The sequence below is a fragment of the Kwoniella dejecticola genome, chromosome 1 (genome assembly GCF_000512565.2).
Source record: "Kwoniella dejecticola CBS 10117 chromosome 1, complete sequence".
Taxonomy (NCBI): Eukaryota; Fungi; Basidiomycota; class Tremellomycetes; order Tremellales; family Cryptococcaceae; genus Kwoniella; species Kwoniella dejecticola.
Genome location: NC_089301.1, coordinates 2,752,957 through 2,780,874, shown reverse-complemented (window position 1 = coordinate 2,780,874; position 27,918 = coordinate 2,752,957). Strand labels below are relative to the sequence as shown.

Genomic DNA, 27,918 nt, shown 5'->3' with positions numbered 1-27,918 from the left:
GGCGTCATATTTATGCAAAGTACTATTTTCCCGTGCAACAGTATCAGCCGCCTTCCCCGACAACAAGGCGAACGTCAGGAGGAGACTCACGTGGTGTTCTTTGGCTTTTCGGGCTTGTACTTCCAATATACCGCCATGGAAGTGCTCATGCGACAGCTGAGTAGCATTTTGACGCAAAGCCAGCTACACGAGGGACCAAGGGTCAGCGCAAGACTCGATTCTGCGAATGAAAGTCTCGCTTACCATTCCCGCTTCCACACAGACAGCCTTCAGTTGTGCACCATTCATATCCTCAGTCGATCGCGCCAACTCCTCAAAGCTGCAGGGAGAGTCAACAAACATGTATAGCGTATGATGGCTGATATAACTTACTTCACACCGTGGTGGTTGAGCTTTCTGGAATGAATTTGCAATATACGCTCTCTAGCTGATTCGTTAGGCAAGGGGAATTCAATCTTTCGGTCTAAACGACCGGAACGAAGAAGAGCGGGGTCAAGAATGTCTATTCGGTTGGTAGCAGCGATGACCTGAGATCATAATCTGCTTAGCATTAAGCCCTCTTCACGCATCAGATAAACTCACCTTGATTCGGCTGTCGCTCGAGAATCCATCCAATTGATTCAGCAATTCCAACATGGTTCTTTGCACTTCTCGATCACCAGACTTGTCACTGTCGAACCTCTTGGTACCGATAGCGTCCAATTCGTCGATGAATATGATGGCAGGGGCTTTCTCTTTCGCTAATTCAAACGCGTCTCGGACTAATTTTGCACCATCACCGATGTACATCTGGGGTAGGACTGAGTCAGCTGATCAATTCAACCAGAGGAATGCGAAGACATACCTGGACAAGTGCTGGACCCGCCAATTTGAGGTAACAAGCGTTCGTCTGCGCGGCACAAGCTCGAGCGAGCAGGGTTTTACCAGTACCTGAGCGCTGGTGAGCTCACACGAATATTGCACGTAGAACTAAGGAGCTTACCTGGTGGGCCATACATCAAGCAACCTTTTGGTGGTGTTATACCGAGCGTTTTGAACTTATCAGCTTGTTGCATGGGTAGCACACTACAGCACTATTGATCAGTTAAGCGGCTCCATGCGAATCACGACAACTTACATAGCCTCGATCAGCTCTTCGACTTGTTTGTCCAGACCACCGATATCTGTGTATGTCTCCGTCGGTCTTTCATCGACCTCCATCGCTTTGACTCGGGCATCGTATTCTGGGGGATATCAAGTTGCGCATTGTCAGATCACGTCGTCATATAAGTGACGCAATGATACTCACCAGCAGGTAATTTATCAAGTATCAGGTATGAGTCCTTGTTCACACCGATCAGATCACTGGGACGCAGTTCCTCGTGTGGAACAAGACCGATGATGGGTAGGAAGACGGTCTGCGGGTAGCTTTGTTGTCAGCCTGGGTTTTGCAGACAGTGCGAATCAAAGCTCACTTGTCTAGTCGAAGTCTTGATCACGGCACACTTCGACTTCTTTGCGTTTTGCTCGTTATGAGCGGCCCCCTCTTGTTCTTCAGCATCGACATCGAGAATCTACGAGACCAAAGGGGCATGAGTCATCCTTGTTCACGAGGCCTCTCAATCTTCACCGAACTTACTTCGACCACCTTCGATACCAAGTAAGGCAGAACCTTGTTCTGCTTGATCTTGGTCATATTATCTCCAATCTTGTCCGTCATTTGTTCTCTCTCGTGAGCGAGCCTCAGAGATTCTTGCCTCATCATCTTGATCTCGTTGTCGATCATACGTGTCTGCATTTTTATGTCTGCGGCTTCGCCCTGGTATTCAGGTCGAAAAATGGATAAGCCTGCTTGGTCTTGTAGTCGAGAGACGACCGCAAGAGATGGGAGACATACATTCTTCACACCTTCTGGAACGTCTTCAAGATCATCCTCCTGAGTTTTCTCTTCCTCCATCGCTACGTCTTCGGCGGGTGGGTTGGCTGAATCGGCAGTTTGCTGACCCTCTCCATTCGACTGCGAAATAGTGGCGTTTTCGGGCTTGTTGTCGCCGCTGCCTGAATCCTGAGGAGGAGGAGGAGGGTCTGATGCAGGAGCAGACATGATGTATAGCGATATGGTCTGACAATTCTAGAATGAGTGTCTACTATGATAATGGTGAGGTGTGATGGATGATATTCACGATTCGTCAGCGAGAGGAAGCCAGCGCAACGCGATTCCTATTCCAATGAAATCTGATCCCGCTCGAACTGGTAATCGTGGCTTCCATGTGCTTTCATTCGGATGATGGATGCGTCATAGCCATAATTACTCGTTACTGGACTTCATGCATACATATCGCACTCAAGCAACCACATAGTCTCTCTCGTTGACACTCAAGCAAATCGAACACCCCTCCAGCTCAGTCCCGCTCACTGGATTGATAGAACTGCTCGTCGTGCAGCACGCCATGCATTTCTCGACCCGAAATGCCTTCTACCTACGGGCATCGAACTACCGGGTCATCCCATTGTTTCTGTACCTGGATGAGCGACATGTAAGCCGTAAAAACGGATACTGGCCGAGTCTTTCGCTGATCGCCCCATGTATAGGCCGATTGGATGTCCGAGAGAGTGCTTCAGCTAGTGATCAGTGCTTTGCAATCAAAGTATGTACCCATGCTCTCGCAACCGAAGTTCGATTGTCGATTTGATCTGAACGTGCTTAACAGGATTTCAGAATTGCTTTTTACCTCTCGAGGCACGAAGAAACACAAAGTCCATGTAGAGCGGGGAGGTAGGTTCACCTTAGCTCATCTCATCTTTTCTTTGTCAGGTGAAACTCGCTGAATCGTCGCCATAGAGGGCTACCAATACTGTTATTTTCTTCGGACGACTACGCGGACAGAAGTGGTGCTGCTCAAGGTCAGTCAATATGTATCCGTCGCAAGAACTGGTACTGATCCCTGACAATAGGAAAAATCGTATTCGCTTCGACCACCTACACCCCCTCCTGAAGCAGCGCTGGAGGATCCGACCTCGAAGAGCAAAGCCTCTGCTTCGTCTGCTAAAACCTCCAAGACGCCGCGTCGCTCGCGGACACGGTCCCGGTCGGTCACCACACAATTGGAAGAGGTTGACGAAGGTGGATCGCCACCATTACAACCTATGGACAACGCGGGGCAGGACGTAATCGACGAAGATGGTGTCCGTGTCAAAGCAGAGCCAATGGACTATGATGCTGATCGGACGGAATCGATGGAAGAGACAAATATCAAAGACTGGAAACCTGATGTGGACGTCTCATACAAAGGTCAGTCCGTGTGCCGCTCCAGATGCACGTTTTACTGAATGCCAGTCAACAGGCTTCGGTACCTCTTCAGTACAGTTGGTTTTGATCATCGAGCCATATCCGCCTCTTGCGCCCTCTCAATACGCTCCGCCGTCATCCCGACTTTCGTCTCGATCCGCTTCTATCGCTTCTGCGCGATCCAGATCCAGGTCAAAGCAAGGTACAGGCGCCATACGGTATTCTTCGACCTCTCTGTCTGTTGCACCGGGTGTTCAAGCCAGATCCCAGAGTGCGCACGCACCCAATATGAGGAATGCAAGTAGATCCGTATCAGCTGTTCCCAATTCTCGGAGAGGCGGGACAGTATCTTCTGTCACACCATTTGGAAGAGAGGACAGCTCGACGCCTGGACCCAGTGGGAGTGCAAGTCGTAGACGAATGAGCCAGACTCCCCTGTTCATGCCTCGGGATACACCTTTCGACGAGGATGAAGAGGACGAGGAGGCACATGAAGCGTATGAAGAAGCTCTGAGGGAAGGCCGTATGCGATTGCCTTCGGTGAATCGTCCAGCGGGCGACGAAAGTGGGCTGACGAGGATGAGAGACGACGACGACGATCTGGATGATATCCCAGAGAGTATCATGGATATCGGAGAACGCTTAGTGCGGAATAGTCAGATTGAGGAAGGCGTTGTACGAGTTCAGGGCGGATGGGAGGAGAGAGCCGAGGGAGAGGAAAGTGCAGTCATGGGTAAAGAAGAGCCTGGTGATTAACGTGTTATCCACTTATACAGTCGGTTAAAACTGAATGCACATTCATCCCAAAATGAGTTTACACAAAAACCGCGATCAGTTGTCTTCTTTACTTCTAAGTCATGCGTCGCCAAGGGAATTAAGGGAAGAAGAACCTATGCTATAACAATGCTACAAGTTTAGGGAGAAAAAAGTCTCACGATTGACCGATGAAGGGAAAGCAGCCCCAAACGACAGGGAAACGAACGAGAGGTCTGTAGGTAGGAGAGCGAGCTTCGCATGGGAGAAGGAGTTGTAACAATAAGAGCCTGGTGCGACATCCAAGGGTAAGGCGAGTGCCGATCTCAGCCGATATGAATCGATCTCCAGTCGGTCGTCAGGTGTGCCTTCCGAATTATTTGTCTTCTTCGTACAAATTCTCCATCCAGGTCTTCGCGACTTCGTAGTCCTTCTTACAGTCTACCAGCAGCTTCTTGATTCGCTCTAATGCTTCAGAGGATTCCAAAGAGGTACCAGCTTCCTCGTCTCGCTTGTTCCCGTAATGTTGCATCTTCTCGCATGACGCTTGCACTTTGATGATACCCAGTGCAGCGGAGGAGCCTTTGAGGAAGTGACCGAGAGAAGAGAGTTTGGCCAAATCTTCGTCCTTGCTGTATGATGAGAGGTTGTTGATCAGAGCACGAAGAGGGGGCGGATGTAGCAGAATTTGCGGGAGGAGAGTTTCGACAAGGCGGTCATAGCGGCAAGCGAAGGATCGATAGCGAGTGTAGCAGTTAATCGAGACACATCAGTAAGCATCGCTATCATCGGAAGTGACAAAGTCAGGACCGGATGCTCACATTGCAGCCTCCATGTCTTTGAACGTCGCCTCAGCTTGCTCGAAATAACCCCACACTATGCCTTTTGAGAACGAGTGCTTCTCTCCATCTTCATCGTCACCATCGTCCTCCTCATCCATGTCCATGATCTGCTGGAATGTTTCCATGTCAATCACATCCTCCTCAACCTGTTTTGTCGCGACCAGTCCGATCGATCAGACGGCAAAGGACATGGCAGAGACAGGTGTATGGTATGGTGTATCATCATCAGCAGACGACCTATATATGTAATGATGATGCGAGTCAAGCCGCACTGACCTCTGGCTTGTCCTCTGCCTCTTTTGGTGCCTCGTCATTCTTCACTATGGGTGCAGTCTCTTTGGGATTAGATGCTGAAGCCTCCGGTTTCTCCTCGACCTTCTTTGCTGGCGATGTTGTCTTTTGGTCTTTTGTCTCCGACATGATGTATTCGGCTGTGATGATGCTATGACGATCGAGATTTTCTATATGTACTGTGTCAAGCTTGAGAGAAGATAGTCTATCGTCTATTTCGGTCGAGTAGCGGAACTGTCTATGATCGAAGATGAGAATCGGGATCAGAGGGGTCAACCGTGGTTGTTATCTGGAATTTTGAAGTGTTGTGCAATGTAAGGATGTGGCGTCGGAGGATAAAAGGAGGTCTGCGCTGAAGACTCTGCCTGTTGACGTCAATGTGATTGATTGTGCGTTCAAGTGATCAAAAGAGCGAAGTACAATAAATACGGATTGCTGTTTTAGCGTGCACGACTGTGTGCTCGTAGCTGTGGTCAGACTACAAAGGCTTTGCTTTGTGTTTGACTTGATTTGGTCGAATCGTGTTTATTTTTTTTTTGGCGTCGATTTGGTCGATTTCCGAGCTAACAGTATTTCGGCTCAATATCAGTCGAGTGTTGGCAACATTTATGATGATGGTGATTTGACAGGCGAAAGCGCAGGTGCACTACTCTCGCTGCGTCCGTTTTAAACCCTTTAGCCACCAGTGACGTTTTTAAGGGTTACAAGTGGAAAAAAAAGAGCAAAAGACCCAGCTGGAAGCTGGAACAACGCAAGATTCAGGGAAATAAGCCCATTTCCGTTCACTGCAGGAATCGAGGCACCTCTCCCACAATCGTCATCAAAATCGATGAACCTTATGGCCATATGCACACCGTTTCAAACCATATTTACGCTTTACTTGATGATATGCATAAGACTCGTCAAGAGTGCGATCTATTCTCTATAAACAAGATTCAGAAAATCAAACATCTTAATGCGAGACCTCGCTCGCAGTGCCGCCAGCATGTCGTTTGAATTGTTTCTCTTCTCGGCCGACTTGACGATCCCCCAAAGCGATCCACCGTTCTTCCTCATCTTTTCGCAGCTGTAAACACACATTCAAAAGCGCAGGCCAATATGAGTCGTGATCATATGGGATCTGGCATTGATATATAGAAGAATCAGCGGATTTGCATGTGATGCCGACATCATACGTACATCGAGGTCCCCGCCCGCTTCTTGCAGCAACTGCGATGCAGCTACATCCCCTTCTTTGACAATCTCTCGACCTTTTCCCGATCCGAACTTCACCTTCTTCTTCGTCGCTGGGTCGACGAAAGGCCAAACAAGGTTGATGAGTGTCTTGAAGACCCACGGTATGTCCTGGAACGAGCTGAGACCTAGAGTTTCTGGGTAAAAATTGGACAGGATGTGATTTGTCGATTTCACGACCTGCGAGATCATTACATAAGCTTTGACTCCCATGTCCTATCGCCAAGTAGACCAACATACAGATAAGGGTGTCGACGGGCCTTGCTTCTTTCCGTGCCAGTTGAAGACGACAAAGGTGTTTCTGAGCAGGTCACCCGGTAAGCAAAAGCTCCTCGAGCAGAAGATGCAACTTACGTGACACCAGCGCACATGAGATCCTTCGCCCTCTCCAGCATGTACACCTAAGTATTCCGCCGTCAGCAGAGGTCGGCAGCGCAGAGCATCCTTCAGCTTACTAGAGGGTGCGATCGACCGGAGAATCCGTCCAACACTTCTTGACTGTCGTAGGCAAGGTAACTTCGATTAGGGAAGAAATATAGTATAGGCTGACCCTTTGTGGAGAAACCCAAAGCAATGTTTTTGCCTGTCTTGGACTATGAGCCGTTCCATCAGCGCAGAACCTATTGGAGTAATGTGAACAAAGACATACCTCGGGCGCACATGCGTCTGCCATGCGTTCGACATTCTCCACATCTTCGGTTCTTCGCCAGATCAGACAATTCTCCAGACGAGTGATCGTAGCTGGGAGATCGTCCTTTGTCCCTGTGCGAGCAGGTCAGCCATCATCACAGCTCATCCAAGAGTGAACCTTGCAAACTCACCGACGAGAAACCTGTATATGAGTGGGCATCTCTCGCTCAGCAGTCGGCTCCAATTCAAGTTTTGTTCTAGCACGCTTACCTGACCAACGTCTCCTTTGACTACGCTCATGAGGTCAATGATTGTATCTTGAATAGAGCAGGCAGAAGATCGCTCACTAGAAACATCATTTCTCGGTTGGACAGAGACACCTTGTCCTCCGCATGTTCCTTGACTGGCAGAGCGTAGTCTGGCGCTCCGAAATGATCGATCAAGCTCTGTATCTTGGTTGTCTGATCTTCTGTTAGTTCAGGCTTGATAATGGGCTTGATGTCGGCAGGGGGATTGAAAAGGGAAAGGATCGAAGACGCAGCAGCCATCTTGCCACGGTCGGACTTCTGCTACCGAGATCAGGCAGCAGAACAGACTACAGCCGTTGTGAAGCTTTCACTGGCCCGGCACTTTGAGGTGTCCATCGGTCAAGATGATCAGCATTAACGTGAAGACTGAAACTTGTGAACATGCTTAAATCTGCGACAGAAAGGTGGGTGCTTACGGAGTACACGTGGACGCGATTATCTGGAAAAGGTCAGGCACCGATTGCTGATGATGTTTGCGCGCCTAAATCGTTACTTTTAGGCGGGCCCGATTGGTTTGGGTTTCCCCCATCAGACTAAATGAGCTACGCGATTAAAAGTGTGGGTTGATAGAAAGTTCCAGTCCTTCCCAGTTATTCCTAGAGTGCACTCACTCGTCCACTCACTCACTCACTCACTCTCGCCGTTATTGCATTAATATTCGTCGCTTCATCTCTCTTTTCCTTCTCTCTTCCCTCAGCACAAAAGAGTCAAAAGAGCTCAACACATAGAATTAGACAACTGTACCACTTCTCATTCCCATTTTATCTGTGAGTCCTACTTTTTACAACAACGTCTAACCGAAAGTGCTGACCTTCCTCGACATCGAGCAGTTTTTTCATCCATACACCATGTCCGGCCAATCTGAGACTTTCGGTTTCCAAGCCGAGATTTCCCAACTTCTCGACTTGATCATCAACACCTTCTACTCCAACAAGGAGATCTTCTTGCGAGAATTGGTTTCTAACTGTTCCGATGCCCTCGACAAGATCAGATATGCCGCCCTCACCGACCCATCCCAACTTGACTCGGAAAAGGATCTCTACATCCGTATCATCCCCAACAAGGAGGAAGGTACCCTGACCATCCGAGATACCGGTATCGGTATGACCAAGGCCGATCTCGTCAACAACCTTGGTACGATCGCCAAATCCGGTACCAAGGCTTTCATGGAGGCTCTTTCCTCCGGTGCTGACATCAGTATGATTGGTGAGTCGCGTCTCATTGTCCCCCTCGCATCGTGTCGTGCTGACCACAATTATAGGTCAATTCGGTGTCGGTTTCTACTCCTCATACCTCGTCGCCGAAAAGGTGCAGGTCACCACCAAACACAACGATGACGAGCAATACATTTGGGAGTCTGCTGCCGGTGGTACCTTCACCATCACCGAGGACGTTGACGGACCACGACTCGGTCGAGGTACTTCCATGAAGCTCTTCATCAAGGAAGACCTCAAGGAATACCTGGAAGAGAAGAGAATTCGAGAAATTGTCAAGAAGCACGTGAGTATGGTCATTGCCGTGGACCCAAATTGCGTACGCTGACATTTGGTGTCAGTCCGAATTCATCTCTTACCCTATCCAATTGGTTGTCACCAAGGAGACTGAGAAGGAAGTTGAGGAGGACGAGGAGGTCAAGGAAGGCGAGAACAAGATCGAGGAGGTAGAGGACGAGGACGCTACCAAGAAGACAAAGAAGACCAAGAAGGTCAAGGAGACCACCACCGAGAACGAGGAGTTGAACAAGCAAAAACCAATCTGGACCAGGTGAGCTATTAATATCGTCGCAGCACATTTCACTTTGACTGACAATTTCGTCGCAGAAACCCATCCGAGGTCACCCAAGAAGAGTATGCCTCATTCTACAAGTCTATCTCCAACGATTGGGAAGACCACCTTGCCGTCAAGCACTTCTCCGTCGAGGGTCAACTCGAATTCAAGGCTATGCTCTTCATTCCCAAACGTGCTCCCTTCGACCTCTTCGAAACCAAGAAGAAGAGGCATAACATCAAGCTTTACGTCAGACGAGTCTTCATTTCCGAGGACAACGAAGACCTCATACCTGAGTACCTCAACTTCATGGTCGGTCTTGTTGACTCTGAAGATCTCCCCCTCAACATCTCTCGAGAGACTCTTCAACAAAACAAGATCCTCAAGGTCGTTAAGAAGAACCTTGTCAAGAAGGCCCTTGACCTTATCTCTGAGGTAGCCGAGGACAAGGAGAACTTTGACAAATTCTACACTGCCTTCTCCAAGAACCTCAAGCTCGGTATCCACGAAGATGCTACCAACCGAAGCAAGATCGCCGAGTTCTTGCGATTCCACTCCACCAAGTCCGTCGATGAGCAAACCTCGTTCAAGGATTACATCACTCGAATGCCCGAGGTTCAAAAATCCATCTACTACCTCACCGGAGAATCGCTCGAAGCTGTCAAGGACTCGCCTTTCCTTGAAGTGCTCAAGAAGAAGGGTTTCGAGGTCTTACTTCTTGTTGACCCTATCGATGAGTACGCCGTCACCCAACTCAAGGAATTTGACGGTAAGAAGTTGGTCTGTGTCTCCAAGGAAGGTCTCGAACTCGAAGAAACCCCCGAGGAGAAAGAGGCCCGAGAAAAGGAAGCCAAGGACTTCGAGGGGCTTTGCACCGCCATCAAGGAAAACCTCGGCGACAAGGTCGAGAAGGTCATCGTCTCCAACAGAATCACCGATTCGCCGTGTGTTCTCGTCACTGGTCAATTCGGTTGGTCTTCCAATATGGAGCGAATAATGAAGGCTCAAGCCCTCCGAGACTCCTCCATGTCATCCTACATGGCTTCCAAGAAGACCATGGAGCTGAACCCTACCCACCCTATCATCAAGGAACTCAAGACTCGAGTCGCTGAGGACAAGTCTGACAAGACCGTCCGAGATCTTACCTACTTGCTCTTCGAGACTGCTCTCCTTACTTCCGGTTTCACTTTGACCGCTCCTCAAGACTTTGCTTCTCGAATCAACCGAATGATCGCTCTCGGTCTCTCCATTGACGCCGACGCCGAGCCAGCACCCGCCGCTGCCTCTGCTGACGCCGATGTGCCAGCTCTCGAGGAAGCCGGTGGATCCATGGAGGAAGTCGATTAAGCTGCTGGAGTGCAAGTGGTCTGAGACGGTAATGAGTTGTGTAAATAACAGTTATAGCATTTTTTTCCCAACACCGGCTTTCGTTTTTATTATTTACTCGTAGCATTTAATGCATGTGAATCATCTGAACATTGTACATAGATAGTGTGTGGGAGATATTCATTGACTCTCGTCCTAGGAATTAGTCCGAAACAGTCTGCCAAAAGAGCTCGTACGCTTGCTCGGATTCGTCGGTGGTGGCAAAGTAGCTGCCTCTTTGGGCGGAAGCATGGGAGGCGGTGCAGACGGTGTAGGCGAATGTATGGGTTTCGGATTACTGCTTGTACTGGCGACGTGCTTGAGATGCTCCCGTCGTCCAGGCTTCAAGTCTGGCAGCTCGATTGTGGAGAGATAGATCGCTATGTTAGGTGGAGGCGTCCACGTCTTCTGTTTGCCTGATATGGAATTTGATGGCGATAATTTCCTGTTTGACCAGTCCTCAATCTTGCACTTGAGCGCCGATAATGAATTTTTGACTCACTTTGGAGGATCGTCATCTAGCTTGATGATATTTGGTCCCGGTCTTCCGCCTGACATCGTCGTGGAATTTGGTCCGTCTGCTTCTTCTTCGATGACATACTGTTTCAGTTCCGGCAAACCTTCGCGATGCCGGAATCTAAGGTCAAACGGTCATCAATGTTCCGCATTTCGTCAAGCCGATGCGTCAATTACCTCGTCACGCCTAAAGATACTTCTAGAGCGCACTGGCTTGCCTGAGCGGTCTTTGTCCGTATGACAACGAAGAGGACGTGCGGATCCTGCGAAGAGGGATTGGCTTTAGCGAAGCCAATGACGAGTACACGCGGAGCAAAGCTTACCTCGAGCAGATTGACTGCACGGGCGATGTGATCATCCAAATTACTTGTCATCGAAACGACGATCTCGTTAGGGTTTTCCTGGGAGGTTATCAGCATTGAATGTCACGGGGACCACGAAGTCAGGCTCACAGGCTCGAAATCGTCTTCACTGATGACACGTTCCGGTCGAGCCGGGACTGGCGGCACGTCCTTCTCCCTTGTTGGTGGGAATTTGCCATCTTTCACCAGTTTACTACTTCCTGATGTCGACCTTGAAGGTGCATTCCTGTCTTCCGCTGCATCCAACAAGCATAGCAAACTAAGACGGGATAAGGCATGAGCCATCATGCCTTCAAACTTGATATTTGTAGCTTGCACGCACGATGCTACAAGCAAAGTCTCCAGACCCCGTTGATCCTTGATTTCGGTTGGAAATCGTTCGATATTGTAATGTAGTATTTGCAAGCGTGCTGGACCTTTGCTGCTGGCATCTCGAGCTCTGTCATCAGGGGTCTTAGCAGTCATCCCAGGTTGTGCCGACGCCGCGGGAATTCGCTCACAAGCAGATTTCGACCCGAGGATCTGGTTTCCTGTCGAGGGAGCAGATGTAGTCTTTTCCGTAAACTTCACGAGTCCAGCGATACTTGTTCCTGAGATTGGGTAATTGGAGACCACGAGTCAGCCCGCACATGCCACTGACTTTTTTTGGTAGCAGAACACTCACCCCTCGAACTCGAATGTCCATTCCTATCGCTGCTGATTCAGTCACATCGCCTCGTAATGCATTTTGGGGCATGACTTACGAAATTGCTTTACAAGGACGATTCAGCTCTGACTACGAAGTAGCACTGAAGGTCCAACACACTTACATGCGACCTGTATATTCAAATGGTACATCCTCATCAGGACCATGCAATTGCAGTCTCCTCTTTTTAGCCTTTTCGAGCTCGTACCCGGCAGAAGCCAAGTGCGCTCCGGTCAAGGTGTCTAATATGTATGATTAGTCTCCGTGGTGAGGGTGCGTCAAGCCAGAGCTGACTCACCAAAGATCTGGGAAGAGTAAGCTTCATCATCCTGCTTAATCCTCACTCTCGCATATCGAGACTCTGCTTTGGCGGTGCCGGGACCGTAAGACTCGACCAGCTCTGCGATTGATGGGTCCGCTTTCGACTGGTGGATTGTCAAAGTGTAGCAATTGGCGTCTCTCAAAGACATCTTGTGCGTTGCTGCTCCTATGCGAGCGCAAGGTCTTATGTTGTACAAAATTGCGCTGATTACGATGACTGATATGATGGAGCACAGCATGCATACAACAGCTCGCTCCGAACAACAATAAGATGAACGTCCTCCACTTGGTTTAATTATGTAACGCCACGCGTTTACGCAGCGGGGATCTCAAAATGGTGACGTAACAATGTCAGTTGTAAACAGATGAAACGATGAATGGGACGATCATCACTTTGACTAGTCAATCATCAATCCACTTGGACACCTGGTTATCACAACAATCTATAATCTTGGACCCTCGTATCCTCTCATATCGACGTCATTGTACCTGCTCCTAGCTCCCCGAGGAAACAAGCGACGCCCTGCGCAGCCGTCACTCCGACCCCAGCCTCAGCCACTCGCTGGCATGGCTGATCTATCCCAGCACACCAACTATACCGCTGCCTACTCTGGTCTCCTCGATAACTTCTATCTGACCCTGGCTATAGCTGGCGCATGCTTGATTGGTTATGAGATAGAGGTACACATCCCCCGAAGACGGGGTAACGACGGCCCGTTCCAGAGAATCCCGGTGCGCTTGTTTCATGCAGCACAACGAGGCTGGAACCACTTCAAGGGAAAAAGGGGGAGAGAACATGATAGGGAGGACGGTCGACCGAGTAGCGAGGGGCTCGTGAGAGACCAGAATGATGAGGACAGGGCTAGACGGAGACTCGGTGACAGGGAAAGCTGGGAATTCGGATAGTACGTTGAAGGATGGAAAGCAAAATATCAAAGATGCTAACACATTTCTCACTGCTAGCATCTTTCAGCCGAAAGCTTGGGCAGTGTAAGTCACCTCAAAAACCGCTTTAATGCTAACGATCAGAAATCCCTGCCCTCCTGTACCCCGCTGGCCCCTGATGTGGATCGTATCCTCATTGAAAGTCCGCGAGCGAGACATGCCGGAACATTGTGGTCTCGATCTGACTCTGCACGCAAGGTTTCTGCGTGGGGCTTGTGAGTGAAGGGTTGTGCAGACACGCGGAAGGATCGTCCTGACTTTTTACCTGCAGTCTTCTACACGCTTTTGCAGACTATCGTGATTTTACCGTGAGTGGCCGATCATGAAGCACAGCTAATCCTTTTCAGGGTCTTGATGCCGTTACACATCATCTATTCTCCCAGCGATATCGCCAAAACTTCCATGCTTCGGGCGTCCGCGTCCTCATTAGTCAAATCATCAGGATCGAGGTGGTTATGGGTTCACGCCCTACTGATCTGGTGGATCACGATCACTTGGACGGCCACTGTACTCTGGATCACGTGGGGCGGGCTTGCATATCGTCGAAGGCAAATCAAAGAGCTAGCTGTCAAGATTGCCGCTGAACGCGAGGCCAAGCGGAACATCTCGCGCGGCGAAGAAGGTGAAGATGATGCGGCGTCAACAATGGACGAATCCAAGGGCATCAAGCGGTTCCGGACGCTCATGGTTACGAACATACCTCCTGACAGTATGTCCACAACCTAAGACTCCAAATCAGGCTGACGATGACATCAGTGCGAGACGAGCATATATTGAGGGACTATTTCGACTACTATCTACAACGACACCATTCGCGGAAACGCTCACCTGCACAGACTCGGCCCCAGATCAACAAACCTAGACTGTCGTTGAACGGATTGGAAATGCAGAGACACGAATGGACTAACGAAGAGAGCGAGATCGATGAGGTCATCCTAGTCCGCAAGCTGAACACCATTGCTAGCTTGCGAGAGCGCAGGCAGGACGTGCTGCGGAAACTGGAGATAGTAAGTCGCAAGTAAAGGGAGCCCAAGTCTGATGCAACGCAGGCACATGTCAACCTCGCGAAACGGGTCCTTGCGGCTGCCGCACGTCACAAGAAATCGATGGTTGGGTCGGTCGCGACGATGGAGAAGAGCATCGGCGCTCCACTGCAGCCTGGCGCCTCGAAGACCGAGCGTCTGGGGCGATTGGTGCAAGCGCTCGATCCGTTTCTCGACAGCAACGGATCAGCGGGGAAGATGGATACCACCGTATGGGATGTAAGTGAATGAACGGATAGATGACAAGCTAACATTATAGGCACTTCACGCTCTGCCCCGAGAACTCATCGACCCGTACCAATCGCTCACGCATATCACCTCGCTGTTTCGAGATCAGAATGCTCCGCTGATCGACTATCTGACCACCAAGCTGAGCTACCTCACCATGCTGCTTGACGAGAGTCGATCGCGGCCGTTGTCCGACTACTCGCCCTCATCTGCCGCCTTTATCAGCTTCAAGGATGCCAGAACCGCCCGTTTGGCAGCCAAGATACTGGACAGCCATCCAAAGCGATCCCTAGCCTGTCATGCTGTAGCTGCACCCGATTGGACCGATATACTGTGGCACCGACTTGGAAAGACTACTTATCGATCCGAATTTGTTCGAGGTTGGGTTGTTTACTTGGGAGTCTGGGCGTTCACTCTGGTCTGGGTAAGTCAGAATCTGCAAAGAGCATGCGCTGATGCGCTAGATCTTTCCCGTCTCTCTGCTATGCGCGCTAGCATCTTTGACCAATATCGCAGGCTTCATCAAACCTCTTCAGGCCTTTCTCAACGCCCATCCCAAAGTGGCTTCAGCCATCACGTCGCTGGCACCAGTCATACTTGTCGCTTTGCTCACTATCGCCATTTGCCCTATTCTGCTGGTGATCGCAAACAAAGCAGAAACCATAGTCACGCGGCTGGGAATTCACAACTCGGTGTTGGAAAGGTTCTGGAAGTTCTGTGAGTCAGATTTCTGCCACGATGACCTGCACGAGCTGACGAAGGGGTCGTAGTGATGGTCAATGGAGTGGTCTTCTTTGCGGTAGGTTGTGGCTGGTGCCGATGGGGAGCTGACTGGCGAAGATTGGCCAATCCACGATCGAGGCGTATTTGACCGCTTTTCAGAACAAAAACTTTGATCCGTTACCGATCATCGCTTCGGCGTTTGTAAGTTTTCCTTCACCAGAGGACCAACAAATGCTGACCTCGAATACAGCCCACAGCCGCTCCGTATTTCGCTTCGTATATTCTCTTGCAGACCGCCATTCAACCTTTCTTCGAGATCTTCCGTTTTGGAGTGAGTCCTTGGACGAATGGACCTTGCTGACAGACCAGCTTCCGACTATCGTATACGTCTTTGGCACCCGCTTGTCGATCATACCAAGGCAGAGGTTCTCCCGGACTGAGCAGTGAGTTGAATTGTTGGCCGCAGCGCAGCGTTGACACTGCGCACTAGCCCCACGTTCAGTCACTTCTCTCAGGTGCCGCAACAACGTGAGTCCAGTCCGACCGCGATGAGGGCTGACCTTTCAGTACTCGGCGGGGCGATCATGCACTTGTTCATGTTATTAAAGTCGGTACCTGTTCAAGCATCTTTCCCGAAGGTTGCCAGCTAACCTCTCTGTGTAGCCCCCTGGTCATCCCATTCAGTGAGTCGATGGTCCCATGCATGTCCATGACTAATGTCCTCAGCTCTGGTGTACTATGGCGCTTGCTATGGTGAGTGGCAAAGCCGTCTGAAACACCGCTGACGTGAAGTCGTCTGGAAACGACAATTTACTTATGTGTATGGGCGACTCTACGAAACCAACGGCAAACGCACGAGCGTTCGAGTGTTGCGTTATAGCTTGGATGCCTTAGCTTGTGAGCTGGCGCAGTGTCTTTCAGCTACTGGCATCTCAAGCTCACGTCGCCAATCTAGTGGGACAATTCGTTTTGTTCGCCTTTTTTATCTTGAGTGAGTTGCCTTCATCTTGTTTGTCCTCGCACTCATAGGCTCATTCCAACACAGACAAAGCAAAAGGCCACGCCATCGCTACGGGTATCTTGTTTGCCCTGACTCTGATAGCCAAATTGATGTGAGTGAGCCTGAGCGAGGACAATGACTTGATACTTACTTCCGCGGTTAGAATCACCCGAGCGCTGAAGAGTCGATTCAAGAGGTGAGCATCCTTACTATGGGAGATTCGCTGACCATCTCAGCTTGGATATCCAAGAAGCCGATTTACTCTGTCCGCCGGTGAATGCACCGTCGAACGGTGGTCGAAATGCCAGCGAAGACGACGAGTGCGAGGACGACTCGGCTTCCGCTGACTGGGAGAACAATGATGCCGAGAACGCGCCATTTGACCCCGTATCGAGTAGCCGGTTTCATACCCTTCGCAGGAGCGTTGGGCGATGGGCAGGCAGTTGGAAGAAAGCTGGTTCAAGCCATAAACCGATACCATTCGATCACGTGTTATTCTCCACATTGGATTCCAAAATCTCTTTCGATCCGCCTACAACGCCTTCGACTCGGGAAGAGACACAAGGCTGTGACGAGGACATGGATTTGCCCAATGGACAGATTGCAGAAGTGCAGCAGATCGTAGTCCCGCATCACCGCCTAGAAGCGTGGGAAGACATCCCACCGTATTATCGCTCACGAGGGTATGATGATCAGCCATCGTATACAGATGACTACGATGACTTTTTGTGGCTTCCTCGAGATCCACTGTCAACCTTGGATCTCGACGACACCGTCGAGATGCGCGTCACCCTGACTACGACTGCAGGTGGTACGGGTCAAATCGGTGATCTTGCGTCGACGACAGAATGTGGCGAAATAACAGTCCGCAAGTCAGAACAAGACACCTGGCAAGACGTGATGAACCACCGAGCGGAAGACGAACGCGCGACCTCGCCTGGAGCCAACAGCGAGACCGGGCTGATGGCAACGCCGTCTCATATCGGCAGTGAAGTGAACGATACCTTTTCCGGATCTCACCTCTTCCGACGACATACCCACAAAGCTGCGACTGCATGGTCAGAAGTGTTTCGACGTCCAAGGGCAAGCTCTACCAACTCGAATCCTGCAATTAGTCTCGAACCAATCATCACTACGAACCGCCAAGATACGCCAAGCCCTCTCCTCGTCGGCGGTCAAGATGGATTCCCCACAATGGCTCGCGTTTCCACTCCTAGCGCGATGTCCGAACGACAGGATTCCGATCCAGACCAGGAAGAAACCCTTACTCCCGCCGAGCCTCCGAGTGGATCACACATTTCATTTGCCGCGACACTGGGCAGATCCCCTTCCGGGCGAAGGCCGACGAGGTTGCGTTCGAATAGTAGTAACCGGAGTGGTGGTGGACCTCTCACTTCGCCTACGACAGCTCGCAATCGGTCACTCAGTCATCTTTCGCCGCAGAGAAGCCGGACAGCGAGTGCCATGTCAGCTCAACAGCAACTGCTTTGGGACGAGGTCATGAGAGAGGAGACTTTAGCAAGGCACGAGGATATACAAGAGGAGAGGGCGGAAATGGAAAAGGAGAAGGAAGAGGTTATCAAAGAGCAGGACAAGATGAGAAAAGCTAGCTTGAGTGGCAGTGTGGAAGGCGGTGGGTTACGGCGAAGGCTGACTCGAGGCAACAGCGAGGGATCACGGCCGAGGTTGGAACGGGCCGGTGATTCTGCAAGGTCCAGGAATGGCAGTGTAGCATTAGTAGAAACACCCTCGAGTGTTGAACATACATCATAATAATAAAGACATTATAATCTGCTTGTATAGATAGCTATGACACGCTTATGCGATATTGAACATGCCCCAGACCTGGATTGGCTAAGCGGTCCACGCGAACACATTCCTTTTCCAGGTCTTTTTCCGCTTCTCGTAAGCTCGTCCGCTCTCCTTGGCTTCTTCCCTTAGCTGTACTTGACGAGGTCCAGCTTCTCTCCATTTGATCCTGGGTGAAGGTTCGGGTATCGGGGATGAAGGCTGTTCGGTCGAGTTCTGCTGTTCACGCTCATCGACCGTGGCTTTTCGCTCAGCGATCCGATCTCTCTGCGTCATGCTTCTCACAGTCTGTCCCGCAGGTACAGCTAAGCTGTTCATCGCCAGCAGATTCTGCTGCAGTCGGTTGAGACCTGCACGTGTCTTTTTCTGACCCTCTTCATCGGTGGAGTCATATGATACGGTGTATTTGATAGCCCCTGTGGATGGCGCCGCCGACTCAGTACTGTTTCACTTCTAGAGCCGACACGACTTACAAGCTTGTGTGCGTCGCGTCTCCTCATCGACGGAGAATGAGACAGGCCCTTGGGTCGCTTCACCATCCAGGTAATTCTCCATGGTGAATGTCACAGCCCGGACAGGTCGATCTCCCTTGGCGACATCCCACTCTTTCGGCTCGACATAGGCTGTCACGCTGTGAGCGTGGACGGCTGGCGAGTGCTTGAGAACGACGTTGACAGCCTGAGCGGTCAGCTTAACCCCTGCATAAACCCCAGGACTTACTTGGTTCGGGAACAGATCCACACAACGGTGTAGAAGTTGCTCCAGGATGGAGACCGAGAGCTTGAAAGCCTGATCTGCCATCTCAGTCGAGCCGAAGATCCGTTCGTCGATCTCGGATCTGCAAACCTTCCTTCAGCAGATACACAAAGTTGACCGACGTGAACACCTACAATGATATATACTGAAATCCAAACAGACGCGCCGTGTTGTGATAAGCCAAGAAGATGCCGTCCATTCCTCCGATGCGCACTTGAAGACTGAGAGAGGAGGTCAGCGCGATGACGGCGCCTGACGCGGTACATACCTGAACTTGAGCATGCCGGCCCGTAACAAGTCGTAGTATCTAGTGTACGATTGGTAAGTGCCGTACGATGCGGCCTGCATATCGCACTCACTCTCGTTCATATGACTGACTGTAACCTCGGTCCCTCCATATGTCGTAAGCGGCATTCGCCTTCAAAGGGGCATCAGCAAGCGTTGGACGTTTTAGCAACGACGTTAACATACCTGGTAGTTCGCACGATCATGCCGTATAGGCAAGCATGCCCTTGTTTTGATATCAAATACGCCATTGCCGGGAAGCCTCGGGTCATAACAATCCAGTTGAGACCTCATCAACAGTGAACCGACCTGCGTCCTGATCAGCGCTCGTCTCCCAAAGTACCACGTACCCGTTGATACCGATAGGCCTCCTTCGCATTTCGCTCCTCCTCTGGCACAGCTGATTCCGGACTGCTCGACAAGAAGCGCTTGAAATCGGCGTTCTCGCACGTAAGCATCTTTTCCAGTATGCGGCCCTACAGCGTGCTTCCGTCAGTTTCGAAAACAGGCACATGAGCTGAAGGGAGGACTCACAAAATCACTGATCACGTTCTCAACATCCCACCGCTTATCGCTGTCCACGGAGTATATCCCCTGTGGGAGCTTGTCGATAATGATGCTGGCAGGCAGTTCCGCACCAGGAGTGAAGGTCGTCCTCTGGTTCGATCAGCTTTGTTCTGTCAAGTAGACACGTACCTCGGAGGAGAAATCTTGACTCAGGGTGGAGAGATCGACGCCTTTGCCGCCTATGTCGCTCGTTAGTGTCATTGACCGTTGACACCAAGCATGCGCACACTTACCGCTGATGGCAAAGTATATCTGGCTCAATGCTTTGGTCAACGTCGAAGTGGAGCCAACGAATCCGCAATTGTTGCGTTGAGCTAGCTCGACGAGTTCCTGGCACAACGCATCAGCTACACGAACGCATCAAGGATGTGTGTACCGCACCTGGTCCTGCGACGGAGTGATATATGGGGGGCATCGGTGAAAGGCGAAACTTTCTGGCTGTGGTATGGAATGCAAAGACGGCTCAAAGTTCCACACGCCTGTGCGTGAATCTCGGAGCGGAGATACTCCTGGACTGTAGGGCGATGAATGGTGAGCTTCGATCATGAGGACATTTTGGGCTGACTTGCCTGAACAGGACCCTTCCGAGAGTGCGTCGGAGCCGTGCAATTTTCATCTTCCTCGCAGGCGCGACCTCTACCAATCGTCAACGATGTCTGCTCATGGTTCGCAGTGACTCACCTTGTATCCGGACGTCTACCGCAGATATGCGCCCCGTCTCACCGGACAAGCTTGCGTCGGAATGATCGTGGAGAGGCAGGGTTGAGCCATTCCCGAGGGCCTCTATACAAAACGGGTGAGTCTTGTTCTGTGACTGTCAAACTCACCCTCTATATCCTTGTTCTCAAGAGGCGGTTGGTGGTCATCACCTGACGTCTCTACGCCTGAATCATGAAGAGGCGAGCTTCCGATACCGTGATCTGTCAAAGTGGGCCTTCTCTTCCAGGTTGCAGCCATGCGACGGCGAGGCAGATCATCTTTTGTGGTGGACGGTATCTGTAGTGTTGGCGCCCCAGACCTGTGTCGCTGCTGATAAGCTTCCAGTGATCTAGCCATTGCGGTGTCGAGGACAAGGTCATCATCTGCCTGGGATCCCAACGATCGCAAAACTGTCTGACGCTGGATCCTGCGAGAGCGTTGGAGAGCTGCGATTGTGGGAGCTTCTTGTGAGTGGTCACCATGCTGAGTCGAAGCAGTCGAGTATAGTCTTGCGTGACGACGAGACTCGTGCACGAAGCCCGTGGAGGACGATGCTGTCGAAGCGATGAAACCGAGATGGGGTTGTGAAGATCGGCCAATGCGATGCGAGATCGACATGAATGAGCGCGACTCGAAAGCCATGCCGACGGGGTTGCGAGACGAGCGGAGACTGGTAGATATGAGCAGTTGAGGCGGCGGCGTTCCGATCGGTTCGATGCCTATGATAGGTTGGGTCGAGAATGATATGTTTCCAATCGAAAGTTGATGAATAGATAAAATGCGTAAATAATGGTGATGTCATCAGAATTTGGACGACAAAGTGTAGTCGAGGAGTCCTCTAACACCATCTTTGACTTTGGTCCATGCCATAGATACAGTTCTGAATCGCCCCACAGACACAGGATTCGCTCTCCGACACCAATGATACCTTCTCCAGCACCGCCCGCCCCTGCCCATGCCTCCGCCTCATCAACACAGCTGGCGCCGAGGACTATCACTCACCCAGATCAGCTAGCAGCCCAGCTAGCGCTCTTGACCAAACGAGAGACCGAGCTCTCCCTCTCACTCAATGCACTGGTATCGGATCGAGCACAAATTGATGATGCTCTATCCCGCCTTAAAAGTCTGGGCTCAGAGGTCAGCAATCTCGCCGCCGAAGTCGATGGCCGTCGAGCGGGATCCTCGAACCCGAAGGGATTAGGCTTGCAGTCGAACGGGTTTGACATGTACGACGGATCAGATGATGGCTTGGTGAGCAGGGTCACCAAGGTATGGGAGACAAGTGAGCGTGTGGGAGGGAAAGTCAGGAGGCTGGATGAGGAAGTCGGTCGAGTCAGAGAAGCAACGGACATTGTCACAGAGGTCCTGGAACTCAAGGTGTGTGCAGGCGTGTCGCCAAGCAGACAGTAAGCTGATGATGCTCTCAGAATGCACTGTACACTCTTTCGGCTGCTATTGTAAAACAAGATTGGGAATCCGCTTCGCGAGCGTGTAGACGAGCCATGTCGGTGCGGAAGCAAGTGATAGAGGGTGGTTTCGCCGGCGGTGTCGTTGTAAGCGGGATCCTTGTATGGGGGTCTTATTTGAGCTGACCGTGCTTCCAGCCGACCCCGCAGTATCCTCTTCCACCTTCACAGACTTTACAAGAGTTGCGACAAGTGCTCCTCCACACGTTCAGAACCGAGTTCGACGCTGCTGCGGAGAGAAGGGACGAGCAGAATGTCAGCCGGTTTTTCCGACTGTGGCCAGGTATAGGCGCGGAGGAGGAGGGGTTGGAAGCATATGGAGATTTCGTGGTGGGCTTGGTCAAGAAAAGGAGTTCCACTGCTGGCAAGAGTGAGATCGATCACTTGATCGGGAGTGCTCGGCTGACGCCTCGATGACAGCATCGTCGCCACTGTACTATCTGACCTCGCTTACTAACTTGCTCGAAGCCATCGCACACATCATTGATCAGCATCAGCCTGTGGTAGACAAGTACTATGGGAAAGGCAGGATGAGCACTGTTGTTGGCAGACTTGTCGGCGAGAGCGACAAGGTGGTTCGTAGTCTTGTGGAGGGATGGGAAGAGGATCGAAGGGTCGGCAGATTGGTAAGTCACGGCATGTGCGTTTCTTGGCTGACCCCCTTGTTCAGATATCGGAGACAAAGCAGTCGCGCTTTCCACTGCTGCATAATCCAGCGTTACTGCCACCGTTGTTCGCTTCTCTCACCAACTCTGCCGCCCAACAAATCTCGCTCGCGTCATTGGCCAACACCACCACAGCTGCCTTGCCGAATCTGACTTCGGCCTCAACGCTGCTGCAATCGTACGCGCAGGGTGGCAAGAAGGGCCAGATCCAACCGACGCCGCAGATGCCAGTCGAAGAGGAAGCAGGTCCGGATCCGCGAGACGTGGACAAGGTGCTTGGAGAATTGGTAGCCCTGGGTGGTCGATGGGCGCTGTTCAGGAGGTTTGTCTGGGGTCGGATTGTGGTGCGTGAACGTTCTGAACTGATGGACCCCAAGCTGATGGCTGTGTCGGCAGGACGACGATGAAGGAGATGAGAGTTTCACGGAGGACAAGCAAATGGACGTTATCGAGCAATCAGGGAGTCAGCGAGCGATCGAGAATCTGCTCAAGGTGTATTACGAGCCTCTGGAGTTGTGGTTCCTTCGTATGAGCATAGAGAAGGTAAGCAATCATTGAGAGTGAGCTTGGGCTGACCCCTTGCAGGCACATCGTCTCGATTCGCCAGACGTGTCCTCGCGTCCCCACCTGTCATCCATACTTGACGACACCTTCTATCTTCTCAAGCTTGTCATCGGGCGACTGCTGTCCTGTGGGTCCATCGCCACGGTGAAATCGATGCGGTTGAGACTGGCCGAGGTGATCGAGCGAGACTACACCGGGGTGATCAGGAAGAAGATGGATGCGGTCTATGCTGGATCGGGGTCGAGCGCGCAGGACAGGGGAGGCGAGAAGGATAAAAGGGAAAGGGACCAGCGAGCTGCTTTCGTCGTACGTCGCATGCGATGAGAAGGGACCTGCTGACACGATCTTGCAGGTGCATCTGAACGATCTTGACGTGTCTGCGGACTACATGGACCGCCTTTTGGATGACGTACTGGCGAGACTGCCTCAGGTCTTCCTGAAGCCCGAGACACATATGGTCGAGGAGGAAGTGGAGCATCTGAGAGATATCTCGAACCGATTCCGATCGACCTGCAAGGTGCGCGCGGCTTTACGTACGGTGGATGATTGCTGATTGATCGCCCGGCAGGCGGGCTTGGAACAACTGTTCAATCAATTGACGAAGCCGAGGCTGCGTGGATTACTGGATGACTCTTACAAGGATGTTTCGTACATGCTCGATGAGGACAGTTTCGCCGAGGCCGATGAGCTAGACTTGGTGCGCAAGCGGTTCGTCCGAGCTTGGGAGAGTTTGGTCGAGGGTTACAAGGTGAGTCGGATGAGGCTTAGCGGGGCTGACTTTGCGGCAGAACGCTTTCACGGATCACAATTACCAGACCTTTTTCAGCTTGACCGTGGAAGCGTTGGTCAGACCGTGGGAAAAGATGATCCAGGGCATGCGTTTCACCGAGGTGAGTATAGTAGTGGTAAAGAGAGTCGTCGCTGACACTGAGGACAGCTCGGAGCAATCCGATTTGAACGAGACGTGAGGGCGATAGCCAACTATCTGTCGGCTCAGACCTCGTTTGGGGGATCTCGAGACAAGTTTACGCGTCTGCAGCAGATTGCCACTGTGCTCAACCTCGATGCTGTGAGTGTGTGTGGGTGAGATATGAGCTGACGCTTGGTTGGCAGGACGAAGACCCGGAAGAATTCTGGAGCAACTCTGGCGTGCCGTGGCGTTTGGGCAAGACCGAATTTAATAGTATCATAGAGCTACGACAATAATGCACTACGCTTTGACCTCGGCTAGAAGAGGTTCCCCCTTCATTGCTTGAATTGCATTCCGTACGCACAGTTCCGCCATCTTGTTCCGCGTGTCGAAGTCCCCCGAGCCCAAATGGGGAATCACGATACCTCCACGTCAGCGCGATGATTGTCAAGATTGTAACTCACAGTTGTCTAGGTGCAGCAATGGGTGGTCCGGCTTGATGTTTGGCTCGCCAGTGATGACATCTAAGCCTGCACCAAAGATCTGTCCCGCCTTGAGAGCATCGTAAAGGTCTTCGGAATTGACGACGGGGCCCTTGTATGGTCAGCTGAGTTCCCGAGGTCTCACACTCACCCTCGCAACGTTGACTAGGATCGAGCTGGGCTTCATTTTAGCCAGGAAATCTTTGTTCACCAAATCCTTGGTCGATGGGTTGAGATCGCAGAGGACAATGAGGATGTCCGCTTGCGATGCGAGTTGGTCCTTTTCCACGCGCCTCACTTGTATACCGTATTTTTGGGAAAAGTCGGCATCAATCTGATCCTGGTTGTCCCGCCTTCTTGACGAGTTGTAGATGATGTTCGCCGGCTCGGTCTTGTTCGTGAACGCGAGCAGGCGCTCCACGGTCGCTTGCGGAATCCGCCCGAACCCAAGGAACCCGATGGTCAGTCCGGGATGGCTGATGGCGTGTCCACAGAGGACGAATGGGGCCCAGGGGAGGGACGGCCACTGGGAATTAGCGGTGGTTCGTGGATTATCGACTCACATCACCCCGCTTGATCAAGTCAATACCGTAGCCGACCTTTCGCAACGTCATGAGGACGAGCATGACGGTGATGTCGGCGACTGGACATCAGCGTTGCGACTGAACCGGGGGTCGTACTCACCAGCATCGTTCAGCACCCCAGGTGTGTGTCCGATCTTGATGCCCCGAGCGTGCGCCGCTTTCACATTGATGTGGTCTGCCTGTCAGCGCGGTTGGCCATAGGAACTTCACTCACCGTACCCAACGCTGAACGTCGAGACACACTTGAGGTTCGCATTGCACGTGTTCACAAACTCCTCGTCCACCTTGTCGCTCGGCTGACTGTGCATGATGCACGCCGCGCCGACGTCGGGGTCAGCCAGATGCTTCAGCACCCATTGTCGAGAGGGGGCAGCGTCCTCGGGGTTCACAATTAGCTCCAACCCAGAGCTCTTCAAGATGTTCATCGCATGGTCCCCGACGTGTCGAGTGCTACGTCCTTGCATCAGCTGTGACCGTGTGCGGCCGCACTCACATCAGTATCTTGGACATCTTGCAGGTGTGCGTGTCGTGGTAGAGAGGAGGTCCAGGATTTCGTTCTTATCTCTCGGTCCGGCGAGCCGCGCTACTTTCCCGACCCACTTCTCCGCGTCCATTCGGAGGTCTCATCGGTGATTGCCGCGTTCACCCCTATATTTAAGCGGTCTTCGCCGGTTCTGCCAGTACCCTATATAGTGGGGGCAGTAACCGTAGTAGCCGGTACTCGCACATACTCGCGTTTACCCTACTCCCAATTTCAGTCGCACTTCGCCGCCGCGCGTCGTCTCTTACATATCCTCTGTGGTAATCCGCCACTAATTTAAAGATGTCCCCTATATAGTGGGGTGTTCCCTTGTAGGTTGTGCGTTCCACACGTGCTAACATCGTGTCAAGCCGACGCAGATGTGCACCTTCCATCGTCATCAATTCTGATGCCGGCTCAAGGGATGTCTACTAACGCCTCATGACTAAATGATTATATTCGAGTGCAAGTAGATCATGCATGCTGCTTTGCTGGAGTTATGACGGGACCGCTGCCGCGTATCTCAGCGATGAGTGGAAGCTGTGGCCCTCCAGAATGATCGATATCTACTGGCTTTCCCTTGTAGCTGAGTAACTTGTATGTTGCTAGTGGGACTGTGGTATCCACGGACATATAATGCCACTGCCGAGCGCGCGGTCTTGACTCGTTATAACATGCAACTCCTGACCTGCTTGCGATTCCCGCGCACAAAGCACTATCTGCTGCGTCGAGCGAAGAGTTGGTTGTACGTACGGTTGTACGGTTGTGCGATTGAACGAGTGAACGGCGACCTTCGCACGAGATTAGCACGCGTGAAAAGCACAACCTATAAGGGAACACCCCACTATATAGGGGGGATATTTAGATTAGTGGCGGTTTAGGACCACCAAATAGGACACATTTTTAAGGTAATGACGGTGGAGGGTGACCAAATAGCCTGAAAGCGGCGATGAGCGCCCCGATACAGGATGCACAAACCGGCGACGGGCGAAGGCCGCGTGGTTGGGTGTGCGGCGGAAGCGACAACAAGCGTAGTCGACATCCACAGCTTTCCGTATATATATATCGCTTCTTCCAGGATCTGCTCTTCGTCTTCGCTCACACTCCCAAGTCCTGCGCCATGTTCGAGTTCCTGATCACGCTGCTGCTCGCGACTGCGATTCTGATCTCGCTGATGGCGGTCGGGGTGGCGATCACCATGCCATTCCACGGAGCGCTTGTCCGGCTGCGAGCGAATTACAACCCACACGCTGTCGGGCTGGACGCGCAGAGCCGGTGCGTCCGATGTATGGCGAATTTGGAGGTTCTGCTAACTCCCGACGCAGCGTCGGCCCCACGCTGACCACGTTGATCGGCACATTGAAACGCACCAAGCAGCTCGAAGGGTGGTGGGGTCTGTGGAAAGGTAAGCCTCAATCCCCCCAGCTCAAGCTCACCATGCACAGGAACCTACCCGACGCTCGCGTACACCACCCTCGTGTCCATCGCATCGATCATCTTCGTTGGCGGATCGTCGACGAAAGGCCCGAAGAACACGTACAGCGTGCCCGAAGCCGGTGGCGTCAGGATGGGTCTTTTCACCATCGTCCTTACCCTCATTGCGCTGCCCATGACTGTGATCATCAACAGGTAAGCTCTGAACCCACACTCGCCCAGCTGACCCTTCAGATCCATCATCACCCCGTACAAGCTACCAAACAACCCGAGAACATCCCTTCGCGTGCTCCTTTCGCCCCACGAACTCGCCAAGCCGTACATGCTGTACCTCACCCCCGGTCTCCTTGCCACCACCTTTGTGCACTCCCTTTGTGTCACACTGGTAGCGCGCACGATGCGCGTGTTTTTCCTCGGCGCATCTGCCCCCGAAGACATCCCTGACACCATCTCTCCCTGGCGATGGATGATCTTCATCCTGTGGCAAGCACTTGCCACCGGGTGGCTCACTCCGCTCGAGGTGGTCAGTACTCGACTATCGGTTCAGCCCAATACGCCCGGCGCTGTCGCTACTGAAGAGGAGGAACAAGGACCTCCTGAAGGCGTGTCGTTCTGCGGGACCGACGAGGATGTCATCGGTCTCCGACCCACCACCGAGCCCTACCTCGGCATGATCGACTGTGGTCGAAAGGTTATAGAGGAGGAAGGCTGGCAAAGTCTGTACAGAGGGTTCTGGTGGACGATGCTGAGCAACGTCTTTGGGGCGTTTGCGTAATCACTTGGCATTGAACATGAAGAGATGCATATAATCGTCAACCACCACTTAGCATTCAAACATGAACAGATGCATATAATCTGCAACTTGCGTAGTCACTTGGCATTTAACATGAACAGATG

At 51.8% G+C, this 27,918-nt stretch overlaps 12 protein-coding genes across 12 annotated transcripts; 6 read left to right on the top strand and 6 right to left on the bottom strand.

The window, feature by feature from the left end:
- Positions 1 to 10: 10 nt before the first annotated feature.
- I303_101032 (26S protease regulatory subunit 6A-B) lies at positions 11 to 2,083 on the bottom strand (the record flags this gene model as incomplete). Its single annotated transcript, XM_018404398.1, has 12 exons — positions 11 to 22; positions 91 to 183; positions 244 to 319; positions 373 to 527; positions 583 to 789; positions 845 to 930; positions 983 to 1,065; positions 1,118 to 1,223; positions 1,289 to 1,397; positions 1,455 to 1,553; positions 1,619 to 1,798; positions 1,877 to 2,083. The coding sequence occupies 12 exons, from the start codon at positions 2,081 to 2,083 to the stop codon at positions 11 to 13; spliced, it is 1,413 nt and encodes a 470-aa protein (XP_018267052.1).
- Positions 2,084 to 2,429: 346 nt separating this feature from the next.
- Positions 2,430 to 4,024, top strand: I303_101031 (uncharacterized protein; the record flags this gene model as incomplete). Its single annotated transcript, XM_018404397.1, has 6 exons — positions 2,430 to 2,516; positions 2,572 to 2,627; positions 2,691 to 2,755; positions 2,822 to 2,883; positions 2,935 to 3,271; positions 3,324 to 4,024. The coding sequence occupies 6 exons, from the start codon at positions 2,430 to 2,432 to the stop codon at positions 4,022 to 4,024; spliced, it is 1,308 nt and encodes a 435-aa protein (XP_018267051.1).
- Positions 4,025 to 4,397: 373 nt separating this feature from the next.
- Positions 4,398 to 5,283, bottom strand: I303_101030 (uncharacterized protein; the record flags this gene model as incomplete). Its single annotated transcript, XM_018404396.1, has 3 exons — positions 4,398 to 4,653; positions 4,843 to 5,009; positions 5,140 to 5,283. The coding sequence occupies 3 exons, from the start codon at positions 5,281 to 5,283 to the stop codon at positions 4,398 to 4,400; spliced, it is 567 nt and encodes a 188-aa protein (XP_018267050.1).
- An 823-nt stretch (positions 5,284 to 6,106) lies between these two features.
- On the bottom strand, positions 6,107 to 7,565 carry I303_101029 (uncharacterized protein; the record flags this gene model as incomplete). The annotated part of the gene is made up of 9 exons (XM_018404395.1): positions 6,107 to 6,274; positions 6,334 to 6,567; positions 6,628 to 6,688; positions 6,742 to 6,788; positions 6,843 to 6,980; positions 7,037 to 7,149; positions 7,209 to 7,219; positions 7,288 to 7,307; positions 7,365 to 7,565. 9 exons carry the CDS (start codon positions 7,563 to 7,565, stop codon positions 6,107 to 6,109), a joined length of 993 nt encoding a protein of 330 aa, XP_018267049.1.
- A 608-nt stretch (positions 7,566 to 8,173) lies between these two features.
- Positions 8,174 to 10,439, top strand: I303_101028 (uncharacterized protein; the record flags this gene model as incomplete). The annotated part of the gene is made up of 4 exons (XM_018404394.1): positions 8,174 to 8,531; positions 8,587 to 8,825; positions 8,881 to 9,089; positions 9,146 to 10,439. 4 exons carry the CDS (start codon positions 8,174 to 8,176, stop codon positions 10,437 to 10,439), a joined length of 2,100 nt encoding a protein of 699 aa, XP_018267048.1.
- Positions 10,440 to 10,613: 174 nt separating this feature from the next.
- Positions 10,614 to 12,490, bottom strand: I303_101027 (uncharacterized protein; the record flags this gene model as incomplete). The annotated part of the gene is made up of 11 exons (XM_065968255.1): positions 10,614 to 10,902; positions 10,960 to 11,094; positions 11,151 to 11,236; positions 11,297 to 11,374; positions 11,426 to 11,594; positions 11,658 to 11,774; positions 11,836 to 11,925; positions 12,000 to 12,022; positions 12,079 to 12,085; positions 12,145 to 12,262; positions 12,319 to 12,490. The coding sequence occupies 11 exons, from the start codon at positions 12,488 to 12,490 to the stop codon at positions 10,614 to 10,616; spliced, it is 1,284 nt and encodes a 427-aa protein (XP_065824327.1).
- Positions 12,491 to 12,908: 418 nt separating this feature from the next.
- I303_101026 (uncharacterized protein) lies at positions 12,909 to 13,335 on the top strand (the record flags this gene model as incomplete). The annotated part of the gene is made up of 2 exons (XM_065968254.1): positions 12,909 to 13,246; positions 13,305 to 13,335. 2 exons carry the CDS (start codon positions 12,909 to 12,911, stop codon positions 13,333 to 13,335), a joined length of 369 nt encoding a protein of 122 aa, XP_065824326.1.
- Positions 13,336 to 13,443: 108 nt separating this feature from the next.
- I303_101025 (uncharacterized protein) lies at positions 13,444 to 18,053 on the top strand (the record flags this gene model as incomplete). The annotated part of the gene is made up of 18 exons (XM_065968253.1): positions 13,444 to 13,501; positions 13,558 to 13,594; positions 13,670 to 13,995; positions 14,043 to 14,293; positions 14,336 to 14,539; positions 14,589 to 14,981; positions 15,094 to 15,274; positions 15,328 to 15,356; positions 15,398 to 15,481; positions 15,531 to 15,611; positions 15,704 to 15,723; positions 15,771 to 15,887; positions 15,944 to 16,033; positions 16,161 to 16,177; positions 16,236 to 16,271; positions 16,326 to 16,392; positions 16,444 to 16,476; positions 16,589 to 18,053. The coding sequence occupies 18 exons, from the start codon at positions 13,444 to 13,446 to the stop codon at positions 18,051 to 18,053; spliced, it is 3,489 nt and encodes a 1,162-aa protein (XP_065824325.1).
- Positions 18,054 to 18,134: 81 nt separating this feature from the next.
- On the bottom strand, positions 18,135 to 21,038 carry I303_101024 (uncharacterized protein; the record flags this gene model as incomplete). The annotated part of the gene is made up of 15 exons (XM_065968252.1): positions 18,135 to 18,505; positions 18,563 to 18,767; positions 18,810 to 18,927; positions 18,980 to 19,066; positions 19,114 to 19,152; positions 19,205 to 19,263; positions 19,317 to 19,419; positions 19,491 to 19,606; positions 19,665 to 19,724; positions 19,827 to 19,876; positions 19,931 to 20,027; positions 20,079 to 20,211; positions 20,267 to 20,333; positions 20,379 to 20,480; positions 20,525 to 21,038. 15 exons carry the CDS (start codon positions 21,036 to 21,038, stop codon positions 18,135 to 18,137), a joined length of 2,121 nt encoding a protein of 706 aa, XP_065824324.1.
- Positions 21,039 to 21,317: 279 nt separating this feature from the next.
- On the top strand, positions 21,318 to 24,297 carry I303_101023 (uncharacterized protein; the record flags this gene model as incomplete). Its single annotated transcript, XM_065968251.1, has 12 exons — positions 21,318 to 21,773; positions 21,824 to 21,949; positions 22,001 to 22,232; positions 22,283 to 22,488; positions 22,533 to 22,871; positions 22,924 to 23,070; positions 23,113 to 23,397; positions 23,444 to 23,608; positions 23,660 to 23,839; positions 23,907 to 23,981; positions 24,029 to 24,160; positions 24,205 to 24,297. The coding sequence occupies 12 exons, from the start codon at positions 21,318 to 21,320 to the stop codon at positions 24,295 to 24,297; spliced, it is 2,436 nt and encodes an 811-aa protein (XP_065824323.1).
- A 4-nt stretch (positions 24,298 to 24,301) lies between these two features.
- Positions 24,302 to 25,577, bottom strand: I303_101022 (uncharacterized protein; the record flags this gene model as incomplete). Its single annotated transcript, XM_065968250.1, has 6 exons — positions 24,302 to 24,342; positions 24,466 to 24,553; positions 24,635 to 24,874; positions 25,047 to 25,126; positions 25,282 to 25,517; positions 25,561 to 25,577. 6 exons carry the CDS (start codon positions 25,575 to 25,577, stop codon positions 24,302 to 24,304), a joined length of 702 nt encoding a protein of 233 aa, XP_065824322.1.
- Positions 25,578 to 26,707: 1,130 nt separating this feature from the next.
- Positions 26,708 to 27,796, top strand: I303_101021 (uncharacterized protein; the record flags this gene model as incomplete). Its single annotated transcript, XM_065968249.1, has 4 exons — positions 26,708 to 26,862; positions 26,913 to 26,980; positions 27,033 to 27,216; positions 27,295 to 27,796. 4 exons carry the CDS (start codon positions 26,708 to 26,710, stop codon positions 27,794 to 27,796), a joined length of 909 nt encoding a protein of 302 aa, XP_065824321.1.
- Positions 27,797 to 27,918: the final 122 nt, after the last annotated feature.